This window comes from Sinocyclocheilus rhinocerous, unplaced genomic scaffold (genome assembly GCF_001515625.1).
Source record: "Sinocyclocheilus rhinocerous isolate Xijiao unplaced genomic scaffold, SAMN03320098_v1.1 scaffold1600, whole genome shotgun sequence".
Classification (NCBI taxonomy): domain Eukaryota; kingdom Metazoa; phylum Chordata; class Actinopteri; order Cypriniformes; family Cyprinidae; genus Sinocyclocheilus; species Sinocyclocheilus rhinocerous.
Genome location: NW_015665129.1, coordinates 1,323,142 through 1,341,836, shown reverse-complemented (window position 1 = coordinate 1,341,836; position 18,695 = coordinate 1,323,142). Strand labels below are relative to the sequence as shown.

The following is an 18,695-nucleotide window of genomic DNA, read 5'->3' as shown; positions in this document are numbered from 1 at the left end:
GTTGCTACAACATGCAGACCCTTTCTCCAGTGTTGCTGGAGCTTTGAAACATGGGTGACATCTTGACTTAGCAGAGCTCTTCATACATTCTGGATTCGCCTAGACAACAAACTGGTCTGCGACTGCAGCCTCAAGGTTAACCTGTTACTATGGAAACAAGTCAGCCAATAAAAAAACAGCAGACGGTTGCTATGTTGACTGCACCCTTTTTGTTTTAAGGATGACCTATTTTTTTTTTACAGAGCAAGTCAGATGCAAGCTTGTGACACTCTCACACATAAACACACAGGGACACAGTAAGAGAGTTAGGAAAGCAGGTTACACTTTTACAAACACAATTTCATATGTTCTGATAGAGGATTTGAATTAAATAAATAAAAATCCTATGACCTCCTCCATCTGTTTGTAATGTAATCTTACTGTGAAATGCGATGAGATTTTGTCTCAATGGAGGGGAATTCTTAAATACCATACCATGACAGTGAGGCAGTTGTCATAGGAACAGCATGTACCACAGTGAAAGGCTGATGTGACTGCAGCTTCAATGGCTAATTAGGGTAAACAAAGAACTCTAATGCAATCCCTCATCTACCTGAGTGTATAAACTAATCAAAGCCAGTTTAATCCGAGCCTAATCATATCCAGATTTAGAATGAAAAATGTCCTCTGGAATATTTGCTGAACCTTTTGCATTGATGCCTACAGACATCACAAAATGCAAATCTAACACAGGCGCACATCTGTTTCTTTTCGAAGTCAGTAAGTCGGAGGAGCAATACTTGCCTATGCGAGATCTCACATCTGTGAACATCTTTGTTGCTGTAAAACTCCATTGTTCTTTTTAAATAACCTTATTAATACTGAACTAAGAAATATTTAATTCAGGTTTAGTTCCTCTTTTGCCATTCATTTGTCCCCAGAGACAGAAATATTTACTGTAAACAAATCTGCAGGTTCTTACAGGTAACAAAAAATTTTTTTTTCATTAATTAATTTTTTTTTCTGAACAAGCAAAACACCTGAAATCTGATTAAAATGAGAATTTAAATGCATCTTGGTATGAGTGATCAGATTTCATGTTTTTCACGTTCTTCACCTTTGCAGGTTCATAGCCCTCAATTAACTGTGGTACTTGCAAATAAATATTGCATATTCTACCCTTTCTGATTTTTATAGCTGTTGTCTGCGACAGATATGTTCAGATATCTCAGATAGAGGTACTGCACTAATGAAACAGCCTTAGAGAAACATCCATTACTGAAATCTTGTGCATGGTTTTTGTGTTGTTACTCTGACAACCAGTGTGGATGTACAATGATCATATAAATCCAAAGTTCTGTCATGAAACTCTAGATGGCGAAGTCCGATACGTCTAACTCCTAATGACATCATCACATGGTACAGCTGATTGGTTCTTTTTGTATCAGCAGCCAATGAGCTTGCTGCTCAACATTGAAATACTTGGCTAGTGCTTGCTGTAGCAATTGCAGCACGCTTCAGATACACTTCACCTTCCCCAGCTCCACCTGCTATGGGGTAATTCAGGTATGCTATATATGGGGGCTATTTCATATATGTTATGTGTGCAGCAGCAGTATTTCTTACATGCTCACAGCAGCATGTTGTGTTTCGGTACTTGCTCTGCCACAGCAGCGTATCAGATCTATTCCACCAAGACCAAAATCATTAACATTGTCATGTACATTACCATGCCAAACCCTCCGAGAGTTTTCATGATAGAACTATATTAGCACTACACGTGTTTACCAAAAAAAAAAGGTTCCTGTAAGTGTCCACCACAATCTCAAGGCAATTCATAAGTATTTCAAACTATAATTCATATGAATTCTTACAATCTCATTCAAGTTTTCATCGAATCTGCTTACGTCATTGATAATTAAGTTTAGAGGTTGGGTTGGGGCAAACCTTCATGCTTTTTTCAAAAGTGTACGTTTTCATACAGATCACATCATACAAATTCGGATGTAATTGCCACCTTGTAAAATTGTAAAATTTTTCTGTGAGATCGGATTGTCTGAGCACTTAGTGGTTAGAGAATTAATAAATGGCTTATTGCGAGCGAGAAAACACTATGTAAATGGTATATGCTTTGTGTTTTTTGAAGTGCTACTTTATTTAAAAAAGTATAAACTTGACCCGACATTTTATGAATAGTCATTTTGATATAAAAACATTACAATCTTTTGCACATTAGTACTTAATTACACAGCTTTAATACACACCACCCTGTTGTTTGATAAGCAAACACACGACATTAGCTGCCACACTAAACTCAACTGGTCTTTGAGATACACAGTATAACTAAAATGATGTGGAAAACAAAAAAATCCCAAAGCACATAATCAAAACTCACAGAGATACTGCTGAGATAATTTTTCACCAGAGAAAAATCATTTCAAATGGACAACCAGTAAGAAACAAATACTTTCAGCAACACCAAGAGCAAATTCCCTCCCCCCGTTTTCTTCTGTAATTCTTCTTGTAACATATTTACAACATTGCACCAACATTTGATAGCAACGAGGGCTTAGACAAGCGGTTTGATTATATTTAGTTGACCTGAGCCCCTTTTTGTGTGCTCCAGCCATTTGGGATAATTTAATCCAGATCACATTAGCATCAGATTCAAAGACACCAAGAGACAGCAGCTATAGTCCACATATCATAGATATTTTGACATTGTCCACTGGTGAAACTTGTCACTATCTGGCCATAAAATCCCAAACCCCCCTCCCATAGACTTACACTAATTTTAAATCGCTTAGTCATTGTACCTTCTTTTTTTTTTTTTTTTTTTATCTCCCGTTATTTTCATGTAACATACAGGAGATTTTTGCAGCAATCTAATGTATGTGATTCCATTCAATCTGATCTGGACATACATGGACGAGGGATTGGGAAGGGATTGTCTATGATACATTTCTTCTGACCAATTGTGTTATATTCCTAACTGTCCAGTTTTTTTTAGAAAGTCCTCCTCGAGTCCTCATTGGTCTCCCTCAATCCTGAAGCAATTCACTTTGTGCTCTTTCTCAGATGAAGAAAAAGGCATATAAATCAAACAATCCACCGACAACAGCAAGAAATAAACCATTCTCTGATACCACAGGACAGTGCTAGTTTCACTTATCTTTCTTTTCTATTTTTATCCCTTTACAAGGGTATTTCTTCTTGAAAGCATGCATCTTTTTAATCAGGCAAAGTGCATAAACAGTATTGACAAAGAAAAACACTTACTTTACCACACTGAAGTGCTGTGGTGACTTGTGTGACAGTTTGAATTGATATATGACCAAAACAAGAAAATAACATGAAAAGACATTGGGGGTCTCTTGTGAGATATGTCATAACGTTTTGTGTGCAATTATTTCATATTTTTGTTCACTGTCCCTGAGCTTTTGCTAATTCTCTCCATGATCTTGCTTTATTGACAATTGCAATTTACCATCTATTACTTTAACAGATTTTAAATCTAGTACTCTTCAATTTCAGAAGGGCACTGTCTCAGACAGACAACATGCTAAGCATGAGATATTTGTGCTTAATAAGAAAATACTTTCTTGGCGTACAGGATCTGTTTGACCAATCGAATTAGAATCTTTATTTTAGCTCTAAAATTGATTAATTTTTTACATAAATAGAGGCGTTGACTTTACAAAAATAGGGCCATGTGTTTCCTAAAGCTTTTAGGCAATAGATAGCTTTTAGCCATTTTAAAATAGGATCAGCTCTTCTATGAACAGATTAAATAAAGGCTTTAGTCAATATATGATATTTTGCTTGGCAATAGCTTTTGATTGACTTTCTAATAATGTTCACTTTCTGTATATTCATTTTTTTTTTTAAACTTTGCTGAGGGCATCTAACCAAATTATAATTTTTTCTTATTTTCAGAGGGCCACGGGAACACAATTAAACTGTGCTTCTTAACAAGTTCTATTTGTAATAGACTTGTGCTCTATTTTTCCTACTTTGGGATTTTCTAGGCATCAAATACAAGTTTGACCCGCAATTCCGATGGTCACTTTGTCCTTAACTACAGCATGTAATGACAAAAAACAAGAACTTCCTCTATAGGAATGCTACTGTCGGGTGTGATATGTCGTGGCTGGTGACTATTTTTCTTCTTCGTTATAGAGGAATGTGATTAGGTGAAATCATTTCTTTTGGATTTTCACGTAAGCATTCTATCGTTTTGTGCTGCGAGAATACTGACCTTTAACTAGACTTACAAAACTCAATTAATGCTCAACTAATACTTGGAACCCATGTAAAATATATAGCAGTGGCACAATGCGCGTATCCCATTGGGTTACGACACGCTTACGTGTCCCCATTCAAGATTCAAGCCCCAAGAGAGCAAAAGTTCCCTTCCCCAGAGAACCCCCTACAGGCCAGTGACATACATCTCCATGCCGTCATTAAAAGTAAAGATGGTGGTTGTGCTGGAGGTGGCCGAGCCCTGCTTCAGGTCAGGGATGCTCTCATACAGGCTCTCCCCTGGAATCAGCATTGTTTTGGCTGGGAGATGCTGCAGTTTGGGGGTCTGCTGGGGGGGTGGAGGGGGTGGCGGTGGTTGTTGCAAGGGTTGCTGGGGCCGCTTCCGCTTGGGCCGCAAGGTGGCACTGGCATTGGGTGGAGGCCTGTCACGCATCCAGCCTCCCCCACCCTCCATGGTCTCGTAAGCCAGGTCTGTTTCCTCAGTGCTGATGGCTTCGTAGCAGTGGTCCTCCATACAGCCAGGTGGCGCTCTCGTGCCTTTGCCCTCCTGTGGGGCCCACGTTTGGGGTTTGACTACCACGCTGAAACCCCCGTCACGCTCACCGCGGTCACCTCGAGCCAAGGTCCTATAGCCGCTGATGTCCCTTGTGGCGGTGGGCGAGCCAGGCATGCCTCGCTTCTTTTTGCCCGGTTTGCAGACTTTCGAATACATCTCTGTGATCTACATGATAATAGAGAGACAAACCATCTGAAACATATTCATGAGTGGAAAATCTGTGTATATATCTTACACTCCAAAAGTTTGCTTTTCCAGTTCCCGCTGTCTGATATGCAACAAAAACAATCCGGCCTATTAAGAATACACAATTGTGGGTTTACAGCTGCTTCTGGTTAACTCTGAAATAGTGTTTATGGGTAAGGAAGTACTCTGGGATCATTCACAGACAATGTTTCAAGAATGTATAATACCTAGAAGACATTTTGACTGCATAGAGAAATAGAGGATGTGTCAAGACTGGAAAACTAAATGCACTCACCCCTGCTGCAGATGCTGCCATATTCTCTCCTGCATGAGAGCTCAGAATACCCATCTGCTTGTGCTGGAAGATAATGTCATCGTCTTCCGGAGGTTTCCATATGTACTGTTCTCCATTTCCCATAAACACTGCCTCCTGATATATTAAAAACAATTGACTAGAATAAATATTACATGACCTTTTAAGGGGCCATCTTAAATAATATATACTGGAGAATAGAGCTGTGTAGAACAGCGTCATGAAACAGCATCAACAATGCACTCCGAGGGCAGTTCAGGGGTTTAAAGCAGTAGTTTTAAACAAATGGTTTACCCATAAAATGAATTCTGTCATAATTTACTCACTCTCATGTTGTTTAAAATCAGTATGAGTTTATTTCTTCTGTGGAAGATTACGGGGCTTTCAAAATGGAAGCTTCAAAAGGTGCAAAAGCAGCATGAAAATACCATAAAATTGTCCATACAAACTGTGTGCAATATTCAGTCTTCTTGATGTCTTTGTGTGAGAAACAAATTGAAGTATTAGTCACTCATAAAAGTCACATCGAAGAACTGGATGTGTTCAATTTGTGAAGAAAGCATTCAGACTGGTTTTGTTCTATTATATTTACTTCTATTATATTGAAAAAAGCCAGGATATTGTTTAAAAATTAACCTTTGATGATGGATTAATAGAACGTTAGATGACAGTTTGATAGATTATTAGACAGACTGACAGAACGCTTAGATAGTTTCACAGTCATACAGTTAACCAGTTGAGGAGTCAGTTAAAAACTCTTCTCCCTGAAAATAAGCCTATGTAGCACAATCAGGCTACTGTCCCCCCTCTTAATGCCTGCCCTCATGTCTAACCATCTTCTGCATCTAATGATATTGAGCTTAATGTGTTTCCTGTACTCGGGCGTAAGGGAACAGGCTGATGCTTGCTGTGCATTTTCTCCTCATTGTTATGCAGGAGAAACAGAAGGTGGGCAATGGGGTGTGTCACAGCGCCATTTTTAAGGCAGGGATTAGCATGTTGTTGTAGCTTCTTTCGTTCACCATAGCAATTCACTTTGTCTTCCATTACGACTGGCCCATTTTCTGGGTCTGGCTGTTTGCCTGGGTTTCGGTGATTGAGAGGTTTCACTCCGTGTTTCCGTTGGTTGCATCATCCTCATAGTAAAGTGCCTGTGAGTGTGCAACACCCCGAATGCTGTGGATGGACCACTAAACGCTTACAAGTATCATTGATTTGGACAATGTTCTCACAGAGAAAATAATGAAGTACACTTGCAGTGTACTTAATTGCAGATCCATTTTAGTTGCAAGTCCACACAAGTGCTGAGGCACACAAAAATAGGGGAAGCCATTTCCAGCATGCTTCTATTTATAATATGTTCCATCTTAAGACACAATTTAAAGCACAATCGCAAATTACAGCAAGTCGAAGGCTTTTAGTAGTCATGAAAGGACAAATAGTTTCCATCAGCAACAATGCTCTCAAGCACCGCAGTAGTGCTTTTTACATTTGTAGCCTCAGCTAAATCCCTGCCGTTGCAGTGCTATGAAATACTGAATTACACGAGCGCTGAATGTATGTGAAGAAGTGCGCCATTCAGAATTGAATTGAAAATACCCTTTAAATTACTGTTTTTGAATTACAGAATTTGAATTAAATTTGAATTGAGGCACCAAACAGGATACAGAATTGCATCCAAATTGAATTTGAATCCAAGGAAGTCGAATTAAAATTAAAATTCAAAGAAACTCATGAGATTGTAATTTTAAAAAATGATTTATTGTTGCTGTTATTGACTTTATTATGACAGGACAGTAGCTAGACTGAAAGCGAAGTAAGAGAGAGGGGGACCGGATAGGTCCACAAGCTGGGACTTGAACTCGGGACACTCGAAGTGCAACGGCATTATACATCAGTGCACTGCCCACGAGGCTATAAGTGCTGACTATAAGATTGTAATTTTTAAAGCTGCAGTCCGTAACTTTTTTTAGTTAAAAATGATCAATATACTCACAACCCACGCAAGCTAGATAATTCCGCACACAGCTGCAATTCCAGGTTTTCAAACAGAGATGGCGACAAAGAGGCAAAACTTACGGACTGCAGCTTTAACTAAAAAATGTTTGAAATAATAAACTTTGAATGTCAATCTTGTTTGAAGGTTTTGAAAAAAGTTTTGAAAGCTTTATAGGTCTTACAGATAGATAGATAGATAGATAGATAGATAGATGATACCTACCTTAGGGAAACATGGAAGATTGAAGGCCTCCACGTTTTTCCGAGGAATCTTCTGACTGTGTGGGTGTGTTGGAGGCGGGGCTGGGTGAGTGGGCGGGGCATGTCGAATGTCCCCACTGCTGTGTCGTTGTTGTTGTCCGAGCCCCTCCTCGGTCTCCGTCCCATTGTCCCTCTTCTGTGCTGCTTTGTCCACTCTCCGGACCTTTCTGATGCAGGCGTACTCCACTGTTTCCTGTGGTTGAGGGGGCGTGTTTACCACCTGGGGGAGGGTCTCTGGCTCTGGAATCCCGCCCTCCAAGCAGTCCACGTCGGGATCAGGTGGAGCAGGGGTATTAGCAGGGACCGCCGGTGGGGCGGGTGTGTCCGTCTCTCCAGCTCGACCTCCAACGCCATACCGGGCATCCTCAGAACCGCGTGTGGGAGAAGAGCGGCGGCCCACCTCGGCGTACGTGTGTTCCCCATCCTCACCAGAGGGGATCTGAGGCAGCTGGCGGCCCTGAGAACGCAGGTCGGAGTTTGAGCGACGGCTAGGAAGTAGGAGCAGATCCATGCTGGCAGGACGGTTCTTCTTAGAAGATTCTACAGAGAGCAGCATGATATAAACTAAAATCTGAGATGCAAAACCATTGTTTTTTCAAAGAGACAATAAAAAGATTTGCTCGAAACTGCAGAGGCAAAGGGCAGCAGACACATGCCAATCACTATAGATATAGATAGATATCTACTAATAGCCCCTATGGAAACTCCTGAAACATAGCTGGTACCATGCTCAGACCTTCCCCCCGAACTGCAGGTATATGTGAGGAACTAGAGACTATCGAGCTTTAAGAGATGTGATTGTACAGTACATACTCTTGCCATTGCAGTTGAGTCTGTTCATCTCATGAAGCTTGGTGTCTGACTTACTGATGGAGGTCAGCTTGGACTGTCGCAGTATACTCTGAAAACAGATGCACAGATAAACTGCTTAAAATGTATTCAAATAAAACAGCATAACCAATACAACAACTAAAAATTCAATTTTCTTATTCAGCCTACATTGGGCATATTGTTGGGTCAAGCAAGTACATGGCAATATTAATAGATTCATGTTTGAAATTATTACTTCTTACTGTTGTATGTTATTTATATTATTGTGTACTATGCTGGGTCACCATCACTGCTTGATATCCAAGGTAAAATCAGGGTAAAACAGTTGAGGAATGTTCTAGGTGACAAAAAAAAATACATCTACATTAGGGTGTCATACAACGTGGGATGCTAAAATAGTGAAATGGGCCAAATTCTTTTGTTTTAGATTCGAAGCTTAAGAGATCCATTCAAAGTTTAGGTCAGATCTATTTCCACTGAGCCGATTAAGAAGATTAATTAAATTCAGGAGGAGAAACAAAACCATGAACTGCTTGAACTGACATGGAACTGAGCCCAGACCTGGGTTCCTTAGAAAATACAGAGAAAAAGAGGGAAATTATTTAGAAGAAGAAGAATGGGTTTCATTCACTAGCAATGTGTACACACGTAATTGTGCATAAAAACTTATGTGTGAATGTTTTCATGCCGAAATCGTGATTTATCAATAAGGTTTCTCTCTGAAGATTACTTTAGGTTATCCTTTTTCTCTGCTTATATAAATACAAAAGTTTGGGTTCAGTAGGATTTAGTTTTTTAAAGAAATTAATACTTTTAGTCAGCAAGAACACGTTAAATTGCTCAAAAGTGACAGTAAAGAAATTTATAATATTACAGAAGAGTTCTATTTAAAATAAATGTTGTACATTCCATTCTAAGTTTTCAACATTGATAATAAGAAATTTTCCAGTGCACCAAATCAGCATGTTAGAATGATTTTTGAAGGATCATGTGGCACTGAAGACTGCAGTAATGGCTGCTGAAAATTTGGATTTAAATAAATCAAAACAAGTTGTCTTGTTGAGAATGAGAGGCATTTTTTCAAAAACACCAACTGACCCCAAACTGAACAGAAATAGGCTATATACAGTATAGTGTGTGTGTATATACTAACAGATAACTTAATGGATGAAGATATGTTTGAGAAATGGCAGTACAAGCTGTGTGCAATTATTAGTGAATGACACCCAATGAGAAAATGGAAAAAAAGGCAGCAGAAGAAAAGAGACTTAAAAATGCTCACCATGTCCATGAGCCTGTGCTTCCTCTCCTCTCCAGGGCCACTGTGCGTCTTCCCCTTCCTGCAAGACACAATCAGCGAGATGTAAACCACGCTGTTCCAAATCGAAAAAATTTAGAATGTTAGGTTCAAACTTCAAATGCTCCGTTTACCCAGTGATTTATGGAGACTGAATGCGCTGACTCATTTGAGCCCCTGATTCAATTTACTTTAGTAGCTCCAACTGTTTATCTTGTGCAGAAAGAAAATGCACATTTCAATTCAATTAGGCTACTCGAAGGATTCAAGGCAGTTGTTTTTTTATAAACTGTTTGAGTGAAGTCATTTGATCAGAAGTAACCGTGCAAGTGCTTTCAAGATGCACTGTCCTCAAAATGAGTCCAGATTGGCATTTGAAACAACAGAAGGCTTTCACTGGATGATTAACAGGCCTCTGAGTAACTGCAGCGCAATTGTGTTCAGGCCAAATCTCAGCCACAAAGAAAATCAATCAAACAATCAACATAATACAATTCAAACATCACTAAAATAGCTAAATGGATGCTGAGGATAATTTTCTTCATGAGAAGACAAGAAGTAAACATTCATGTCTGTCAGTGACTCAAGAATCTAAACTTTCCTCTCTTACACATACACAGGGCCCTGATCCAGACCCATTGCCCGGAATGTTTGGCCAAATTTGACCAGACATCTGTTTATGTCAGTCGTTCCCTTCTGATTGCTTGCATTGCTTTGATAAGATTACAGGAACAGTGTAGGTATCTGAAATCTGCCGACCAGCAGAGCGAAATGGATACAAAGTAAATTTTGTAAAGTACTAAAGCTATTACTGAATTTCCCATGAATCACTGATATTTGTTTTTTAAGACATAACCGAATAAAAAAACATTAGTATATCACACAAGAACATCTAGCCTTCTCAAAAACTTTTTGAAATAAATATACACGTACAGCTTCTTAAACCCATTAGTAAATATACTATGCTGAATATTTCAGATCTAATAATATGATAAATGATGTGGAAGGTCAGTGAGGAAGAGTGACCGTATAACCTTGAATTTGGCCTTGAAATGGACAGTTCACCCAAATAAAAATTCTGATTTACCATGTAGTTACAATAAATGGGAGATTTCAAGCTTCAGAAATGATGCAAAAGCATCATAAAAGTGGCCCATACTACTAACACACTATATTTCATTGCCTTGTATGACAAATAGGCCAAAATTTATCATCTTCCCCATCAGTGGTCTGTTAACCACTACAAAAGAATCACTGAGTAAGTGACTATCTGTCTGTGCCAATAGCCTCATGGGTAGCGTGCCAACATATGGCACAGTTGCACTTCAGGTGTCCCAAGTTCGAATCCCACCCTGTGGACTTTTACCGATCCCATCCCTCTCTCTCTCTCCCACCCACTTCCTGTTGGATCGCAACTGTCCTACCAAGAAAAATGCAAGAATGCCAAAAAAAAAAAAGAATAACTAAGTCTCTAGATGTGTTTTCATTACCCTTCAAATTGCACAAATTGAAATTGTGAATTGAAAATACGGCCAATGGAAACGTCAATTTTGCAAAAACTCCCATATATCGCAAAAAGGTTTTCATGCTCGCATAAGTTGGGTTTTTAAGGCAATGGAAACGTTTTTGTTTTTTTCGCATTTACAGGTTACCTGGCGTACATAAAAATCACATGATCATTCTTTAATGCAGTGGTCTCAAACTCAATTCCTGGAGGACCACAGCTCTGCAGAGTTTAGCTCCAACCAGCCCCAAGTCACACCTGCTTGGAAGTTTCTAGTGATACTGAAGACCTTGATTAGTTGGATCAGGTGTGTTTTATTAGGAATCACATGATCATTCTTTAATGCAGTGGTCTCAAACTCAATTCCTGGAGGGCCACAGCTCTGCAGAGTTTAGCTCCAACCAGCCCCAAGTCACACCTGCTTGGAAGTTTGGAAGTGATACTGAAGACCTCAATTCCTGGAGGACCACAGCTCTGCAGAGTTTAGCTCCAACCAGCCCCAAGTCACACCTGCTTGGAAGTTTCTAGTGATACTGAAGACCTTGATTAGTTGGATCAGGTGTGTTTTATTAGGGTTGGAGCTAAACTGTGCAGAGCTGTGGCCCTCCAGGAATTGAGTTTGAGATCAATGCTTTAATGTATTATAACCTCCAAGAAACACCTCATACGTGGCCACTCTCAAATTTAGGGGCTTTTCTTGCCATTAACGCTTGGATAACCCCTCTGCAGCGCATTAAGGCAGAGCTGACTGTGGCTACTCTAGTCAATGCTTGTGTTTATACCAGCCACGCCGCGGCACATTTCAGAAGTGTCCCAGAAGCGGCTTTCCACACTGCTTTGCTAAAGATACACACCTACGTCTCCTTCAATTAAAGATAATGGCTAGTGCAGTGGCTGCAATAAATGTAAACCTACCAACATTCGTCACTATGACTTATCACAAGGGGAAAAAATTATGTTTTATTTGCATAACATCGGTTAATGGAAACCGTATAAAAATAGTTTTTTTATCGACATTTATATAATATCGCAAAAGTTTGCAATCTGTAATGGAAACCCACCTACTGAGAACTAGATCAGCCTGATTTGTCAACTAATCATTCCAACTGGTTTTGTGAAACGTATCAGCTTTATTAATTTTTTAGTGAACTATTGAGTTTACCTTTGACTGTAGTGTTCAGTATTCATTTGCAAGCTATAAATAACTGACAATACCTCCAACATCTTCTCTAATTTTCTCATTTACTTTTTCCCTGCAATGTCTTTCTTATATGTATTTCCTTCAACCCTTGTTCTTGTCTTTCTCAGTGACTTCTTCACTTGTCTTTCTTCACCTTCATCTCTCATTCCTCTAATACTTATTCTTTGTCCTCCCACTACCAGATGCATCATGTGCTTTGACAAAATGAGACATTAGCATTCACACAGCGTGCTCTGTGCTATCATCGGTGGAACAAGAGAGACATGAATGGAAAAGAAAAAAAAACAGCCACTTCCTGTTTAAACATCACTGCCATGTCAAAATGATGTCCCCACCATTACGCAGTGAGCATGAAAGAGGCGTAGGTGAACTTTTTGAATAAGCTCTATTAAAGGCCTTAGTGACATTGACGGGTGAAAACAGGTGATCTCTGGCTTTCATCTTGGAACACACACACGGCAGCAGTGGGATATGTAGCTTCATATTACAGGAGCATTTTCTGCGATGTTGACAATATGAAGATTTCCAGTGCAAAGCACACTGTTACAAGTATGAGAATGCTAGCTCGGTGTGAACATGCTAGTCAAATTCTCTGCCATTAGATGTCATTTTTTCTTCATTCAGAAATACTGTACTAAATTAAAGCCTGCCTCAGAAGTTAAGATCTACCAGTGTTATAATTTATTGAATGTAATGGGCTGGGAGAAAAAAAATGGCTCTAGCACAGAATGAAAATGCATAAATTATTGTCAACTGTATACAGAAATCCAAGACTGATTTTTATTAGTGGAAAAACTCAGTGGTGTTTGCCTGTGCAAAACTCATCGCCATGATGATAGAGTGTTATGGGAGTTTTCCAGGGTGTTGCTATGCATTTGCAATGGTGTTCTGAGTGTTTTTTAGCACTTTTTTGGTGCAGTTGCTCATTAATTTTTCACCCTCGTGTTGTTCCAAACCCATAAGACCTTCGTTCATCTTCGGAACACAATTTAAGATATTTTTGATGAAATCTGAGGGCTCTCTGCCCCTCCCATTGACAGCAAGGTAACTACCACGTTCAAGGTCCAGAAAAGTACCAAGATGATCGACAAAGTACTCCGTGTAACATCAGTGGTTCAACAGTAAAGTTACGAAGCTACGAGAATACTTTTTTGCGCAAAGAAAACAAAAATAACGACTTTATTCCACATTTTCTTTCGTCTGAGTAATTAATGACAGAATTTAAATTTTTGGGTGAACTAACCCTTTAAAATATATTAAAATTCAAAAATGTAATAATATTTCACAATATACCTTACTGTATTTTACAGTGAGCATAAGAGACACATTCAAGAGAAGGATTAAAAAAAAAACCCAGACCCTAAACTTTTGAACGATAGTGTATGAAAGAGCCTAATTATCAATATCATATTTATGAGTTTACCGGAGTGTTGCTATATGGTTGATTTCTGTGGTGTTCTGGGGGGTTGCTAAAGCATTTCTAGATGATTGCTATTATGATTGGGTTTAATCCTTCAAGGCAAGTCTATGGAAGTCTTTCGCCAGTTTGGCTTAGTTTTTTTGTACACCAGGAAAAATCGTAAGCCTCTCATCAATGAGCTGCATGATTTAAGGTATTAAGTCCACAACACAAAAGCAGGATGAGTTATGCATTTTAGGGTTGGGGTTTAAACAAGAAGAATATGAATCTAAACAAATAAACCACCAAATAAACTCCAACCAACCAAAGAGGGCAAGCAGTCAGAGCATTTTATATATGTGACCCTGGACCACAAAACCAGTCTTAAGTGTAAATTTTTTGAAATTGAGATTTATTCATCATCTGAAAGCTGAATAAATAAGCTTTCCATTGATGTATGGTTTGTTAGGATAGGACAATATTTGGCCGATATACAACTATTTGGAAGTCTGGAATCTGAGGGTGCAAAAAAATCAAAATACTGAGAAAATCGCCTTTAAAGCTGTCCAAATGAAGTTCTTAGCAATGCATATTACTAATCAAAAATTAAATTTTGATATATTTTCAGTAGGAAATCTACAAAATATATTAATTGAACATGGTCTTTACTTAAGGGCCTAATGATTTTTGGCATAAAAGAAAAATCAAAAATTTTGACCCATACAATGTATTTTTGGCTATTGCTACAAATATACCCCAGCGACTTAATACTGGTTTTGTGGTCCAGGGTCACATATGAGCATATGTGTTTGTGTTTGCAACTCACCTCTGGCAGCCCACACATAGCACGACGATGAGGATGGTGACAACGAAGGCTGAGGCGGCGGCGATGGCCCCCAGCAGCAGTACTTTGCCGTAGGGATGAGCAGAGAAGTTCACCCCGTCCTGCATGGAGGCCATGTGGAAGTGCTAACACACACACTTTCACGCTCGCCCTCACACACGCGCACACATATGCACACACACTCTCAAACACTGTTCACAAGATCTGAAAGAGAAAAGTGAAGGTGCTAGAATCAGTTCTTTTGCTTTGTAAAACTAGCCTTTTTCACCCATCAGAGGGATAACAAAAACGAATCATACTCTTTCATTCCTCCCTGCAGCCATTCTCTAGAGTGTGAATGAATGACAGAGAGTGAGTCCCACACTTTCTCTTGTTCTCTCTCTGTCTCACTCTTGTACTTTTATTTTGTCTTTCTCCTTGTGTGTGCCTCCTGCAGGTCTCTCTCTCTTCTCTCCCACAGCGTGTCATTTTCTGCCCACTGACTGTCACTCAGCGTTTGTGTGGAATCATTTGTCTCAGACTCGGGGGCATTTTTCACTTTTCATGCAAAGATTCATGAGCATCAGGTACCTCACCGGTCTGTCGCCGTGAACAAAGCGACAGTAAATGCAGTTGCTGAAAGGCTGAGCTTTTACACTTCACTTTAAAGCCCCTTTCTAAACAGTTACAGTGCTAGAACAAAACACAATATTTTGCTCTCTATTGTATATGACAGTACACTCATGGTCTTGCCCCTTGCTCTGCCAACTGTTAAATTACATTGTTTTTAAGAACACTTGATTTAGTAGAATAACATTAGATGACTAAAATAGTAGCAGGGTTCCATCATAGTAAGCTCATACTGAAAGTGTCGCAGGGCTCGGGAGTCCAAGTGTTCAGCTACTGCTAAATGCGCCATGGGTCCCAGGGGCCAATGTGGTCAGCTTGTGCTGTATTTGCCAGGAGCCCAAGTGTTAAACTTCATTTGACAGTGTCAGGACACACAGCTTGAGGCTTTGGAGGCCCCTGGCAATCCGTGATGAACATGTAGAAACTAATGGCAACAATGTCCAACCTGCTACTGTGCATCATGTATATATATATATATATATATATATGCTCTTCTTTTTTCTATAAGGGACATCGCAGATGACGGTGCAGGAGAACAGCTGCATTGAATTGAACCCATGTGAGGCAAATGTATAGTACAGTCTACACACTTGATTGCGTTATTGCGTACACTTCTCCAATTGTCCAACGTTCTCCATTACATCAGAAATCTTCTGAATAGGCCAGTGCTTTTGAATGGAGAGCAAGTCCTGAATCGTTCAGTCACCTTTTGTTTGCACACACAATCCAGCCTTTATTTTTCAACATGAAGACTTGTACTGCTGGTGGCTGTCCAAGGAATTCTATGGCTATTTCTGACTTACACCTTACAGGCATCATGCATGAGATGAAATACGTGGATTTTGTCAGATAAGGAATTAGCCCAGTTTTAATTATTTTGGCTCTTGGTTTAGTACTATCAAAGGGAAGTAAGTCATGATAAGAGCTAAAAATACCTCACAAGCTCAAGCAAACAACAGCGTGTCGAAATACAAAAAAAATACTAGGACAATGCAAGGGAAAAAAATCTCTTTCATTGTGTCTTGCTCTTTGTCAGCCTGAAAAAAAGGCCTTTTTACTATAATGCAGTTGTCAGAAGTGTAGTGCACATGCATACTTGCCCCGAGTTGCACCTGAATTCCCGGTGACCCCTTTTAAACTGTACACAGGTCTCTTGAGTATGCATCAATGAAAGAACATGCCTGAAGATTAATGAGTGGATCCATCATGCACTGACTCCCTGTTTATACACAGAAAACAGAGACTGTGTTCAAAGGCTGCCAGCTTAAAGTAAGGAAAACTGCTGTGCTAGGCTTAGTTTTAAGTTTTAGTTAACAGATTTAGTTGACAGCACATACACGTGTGTGTGTGTGTGTGTGTGTGTGTGTTTATTTATTTATAGCAAAATCTCCAAAAATGTGCACCTATTCTTAGAGTAACCTGATGTAATGTTGTTGGTATAGGCTATCACCATATCTCCCAACATCTCTCTGTATTTTGTGTTAATGAAGCTCTCGCTGTCTCTCACCTTCACTTTCTCAATCCTTCCCTCCCGACTCTTGTGGCGCATCATGGTTTTAATGATCTGTTTAAACAGGATCTCCTCAGTGGGTGAGCAGAGACACAGTCTTAGGTGTTTGCAGCTTGGTTTCTGAACAGCTCGAGTCCTTTATGTGGTTCCTTTTTAATTCTCACGCACATTTTAATCGACTAAAGGTGTGATCACATTTACCGTTCGGCGAATTAATTCAGTCTTTTCAACAGACTTTAGTCAGGGTAGTGCCATATTTAATTTTTGACAGGAATGAAAACAAGGCTGTGAGGGATAGAAGTACAGTGTGTTCAGTGGATTGTACTGTTGCCAATTGTTCAGCTGATGAAGCATCTTTCCAAAAAGCTTTCAGAAAAAACTCCATAAAACAGTATTGACAATTGTTTTTACATGATCTAAGACACAGTGCAAGAAAGTCTGAAAGCCTTGTTTTCATCCGTTTTCAATGAAATATGGGGTCTTCCCTTATTTTATGTATGTAAGAATCCACACAGTCTGCAATTTCTTGTGAGGACAAAGATTTCCCAATGCAGATTTGGCAAATTTGCTACATTGGGCTGTTGACCAGCAGAAATCTGCTTGGTTTGAAAGTGACTTCTTTGAGAGCTGTGCTTCATACATCACTACACTATTGACAATAATGGATCTTTTTTTGCCAGCAGTTTTGCTGAAACTTCGCTAATGTGGCTGCGCTTTAACTGATTAGTTGGTTGGTTCAAAGGGTCAAGGTTTGGCATTTAAAAGTAACAATAGGTATTCTGACTTAATGCAGTTTTTCAAGGAACGTATCTATTGCTAATATTCAATCATAGTATAAGAGATGTTTTACTCAAAATTTGTCTAGAGTGCCTATGGCATATTTCAAATCTCATTATTGTTAATTGCATTCTTCTCATATCTTTAATGCCTACAGACAAATTAAATGCAAAACGACTGAAAGCTTCTCTCTTTCTCTAGATTGCCTGTTTTTAGCACAATTTGAGTTACTCAAAATACACAGACGTGGATATTGAAACACTGATGACCATACTAAATCCCATTGCGATTTTAATTGGAGGTGAATCTAAATTTTGCTCATGAGCTGCTTATTCGGGTTGCAGTGGTATGACAGAATTTGCTGGTGGCAGCCTAATGGCTTATGAATTGAGCTTTCTTGGTTTCTAGTTTCCCAATCACATGTGAAAGTACCTGATGAACTGCAAAGTTACAAAAATCATCATCTCCATAATGCCCTTCAGCCACAGAGCACTGTGTCCTAACTAGGTCTGATGCAACAAATTTTCACTGTCAAGAAGTTTGTCTGTCCACATTGAACATGAAACTGCTGTCCATTGTGAGGCGATTTGCAAAGGCGATTTGCAAAGATTCATTAAAAAACCTTACTTCTTCTGTAGGTGAAGCTGGATCACGAATGATTTGCGCGAACATAGATGCATTTATGTAGATCGGGGGCGCATTCCCTTCAAAAACAAACATAATCCACTGCATCTTCAGCGGCTCAGATGTCGGGAGTAAATGACGACTGCTACACTCTAAAAAATAATTCAGTGGATCTGTTGCCACTACTTAATTTAATGCATTAGTGCAAGTTAAAAATTCCAATTTATTGATTTAATTAAACATTTTAAGTTTTAAACATTTTTTAATGAGTTGTCCTGATATCTTAATGTTGATAATTACATCAACGTAATACTGTGTGTAACTTCAACTTAAATATCTGTGTTAGTTTGTTTAAAACATTATTTAAGTTGTACTAACTCAATGTAATTAGCTCCATAACTTTTTCAAGTTCACGTTTCAGGTTCCCAGCATGCTTTGCATGTGACTGAATAATGAGTGGTAATGTAGAAATAAACTCATATTTTATGCATTTCTATTCGAGATCAGAACAGGAGAAGATTTATTAATGTTCAGTGTTCGGTT

General features: G+C 39.1%; 1 protein-coding gene across 2 annotated transcripts; it reads right to left on the bottom strand.

Moving 5' to 3' along the window:
- Positions 1–3,283: 3,283 nt before the first annotated feature.
- LOC107731205 (uncharacterized) lies at positions 3,284–14,821 on the bottom strand. Of its 2 annotated transcripts, none has more exons than XM_016542214.1 (6): positions 14,615–14,821; positions 9,670–9,727; positions 8,370–8,457; positions 7,519–8,096; positions 5,280–5,414; positions 3,284–4,963 (listed from the first exon to the last, which is right to left on the bottom strand). In XM_016542214.1, the coding sequence occupies exons 1-6, from the start codon at positions 14,746–14,748 to the stop codon at positions 4,409–4,411; spliced, it is 1,548 nt and encodes a 515-aa protein (XP_016397700.1). In that variant the 5' UTR covers positions 14,749–14,821; the 3' UTR covers positions 3,284–4,408. The 2 variants fall into 2 exon arrangements, with proteins under 2 accessions (XP_016397700.1, XP_016397701.1); XM_016542215.1 differs by having other exon boundaries at positions 8,424–8,457.
- Positions 14,822–18,695: the final 3,874 nt, after the last annotated feature.

What these genes read in the sequence shown, in the direction of transcription:
- LOC107731205 (XM_016542214.1), bottom strand. Translation starts at nt 14,748, where the DNA reads ATGGCCTCCATGCAGGACGGGGTGAACTTCTCTGCTCATCCCTACGGC. An exon ending in ATCTTCCATGTTTCCCTAAG is followed by an intron (nt 5,415 to 7,518) that starts GTAGGTATCATC and finishes TTAATATATCAG; the next exon opens with GAGGCAGTGTTTATGGGAAA. An exon ending in TGGCAGCATCTGCAGCAGGG is followed by an intron (nt 4,964 to 5,279) that starts GTGAGTGCATTT and finishes ATTATCATGTAG; the next exon opens with ATCACAGAGATGTATTCGAA.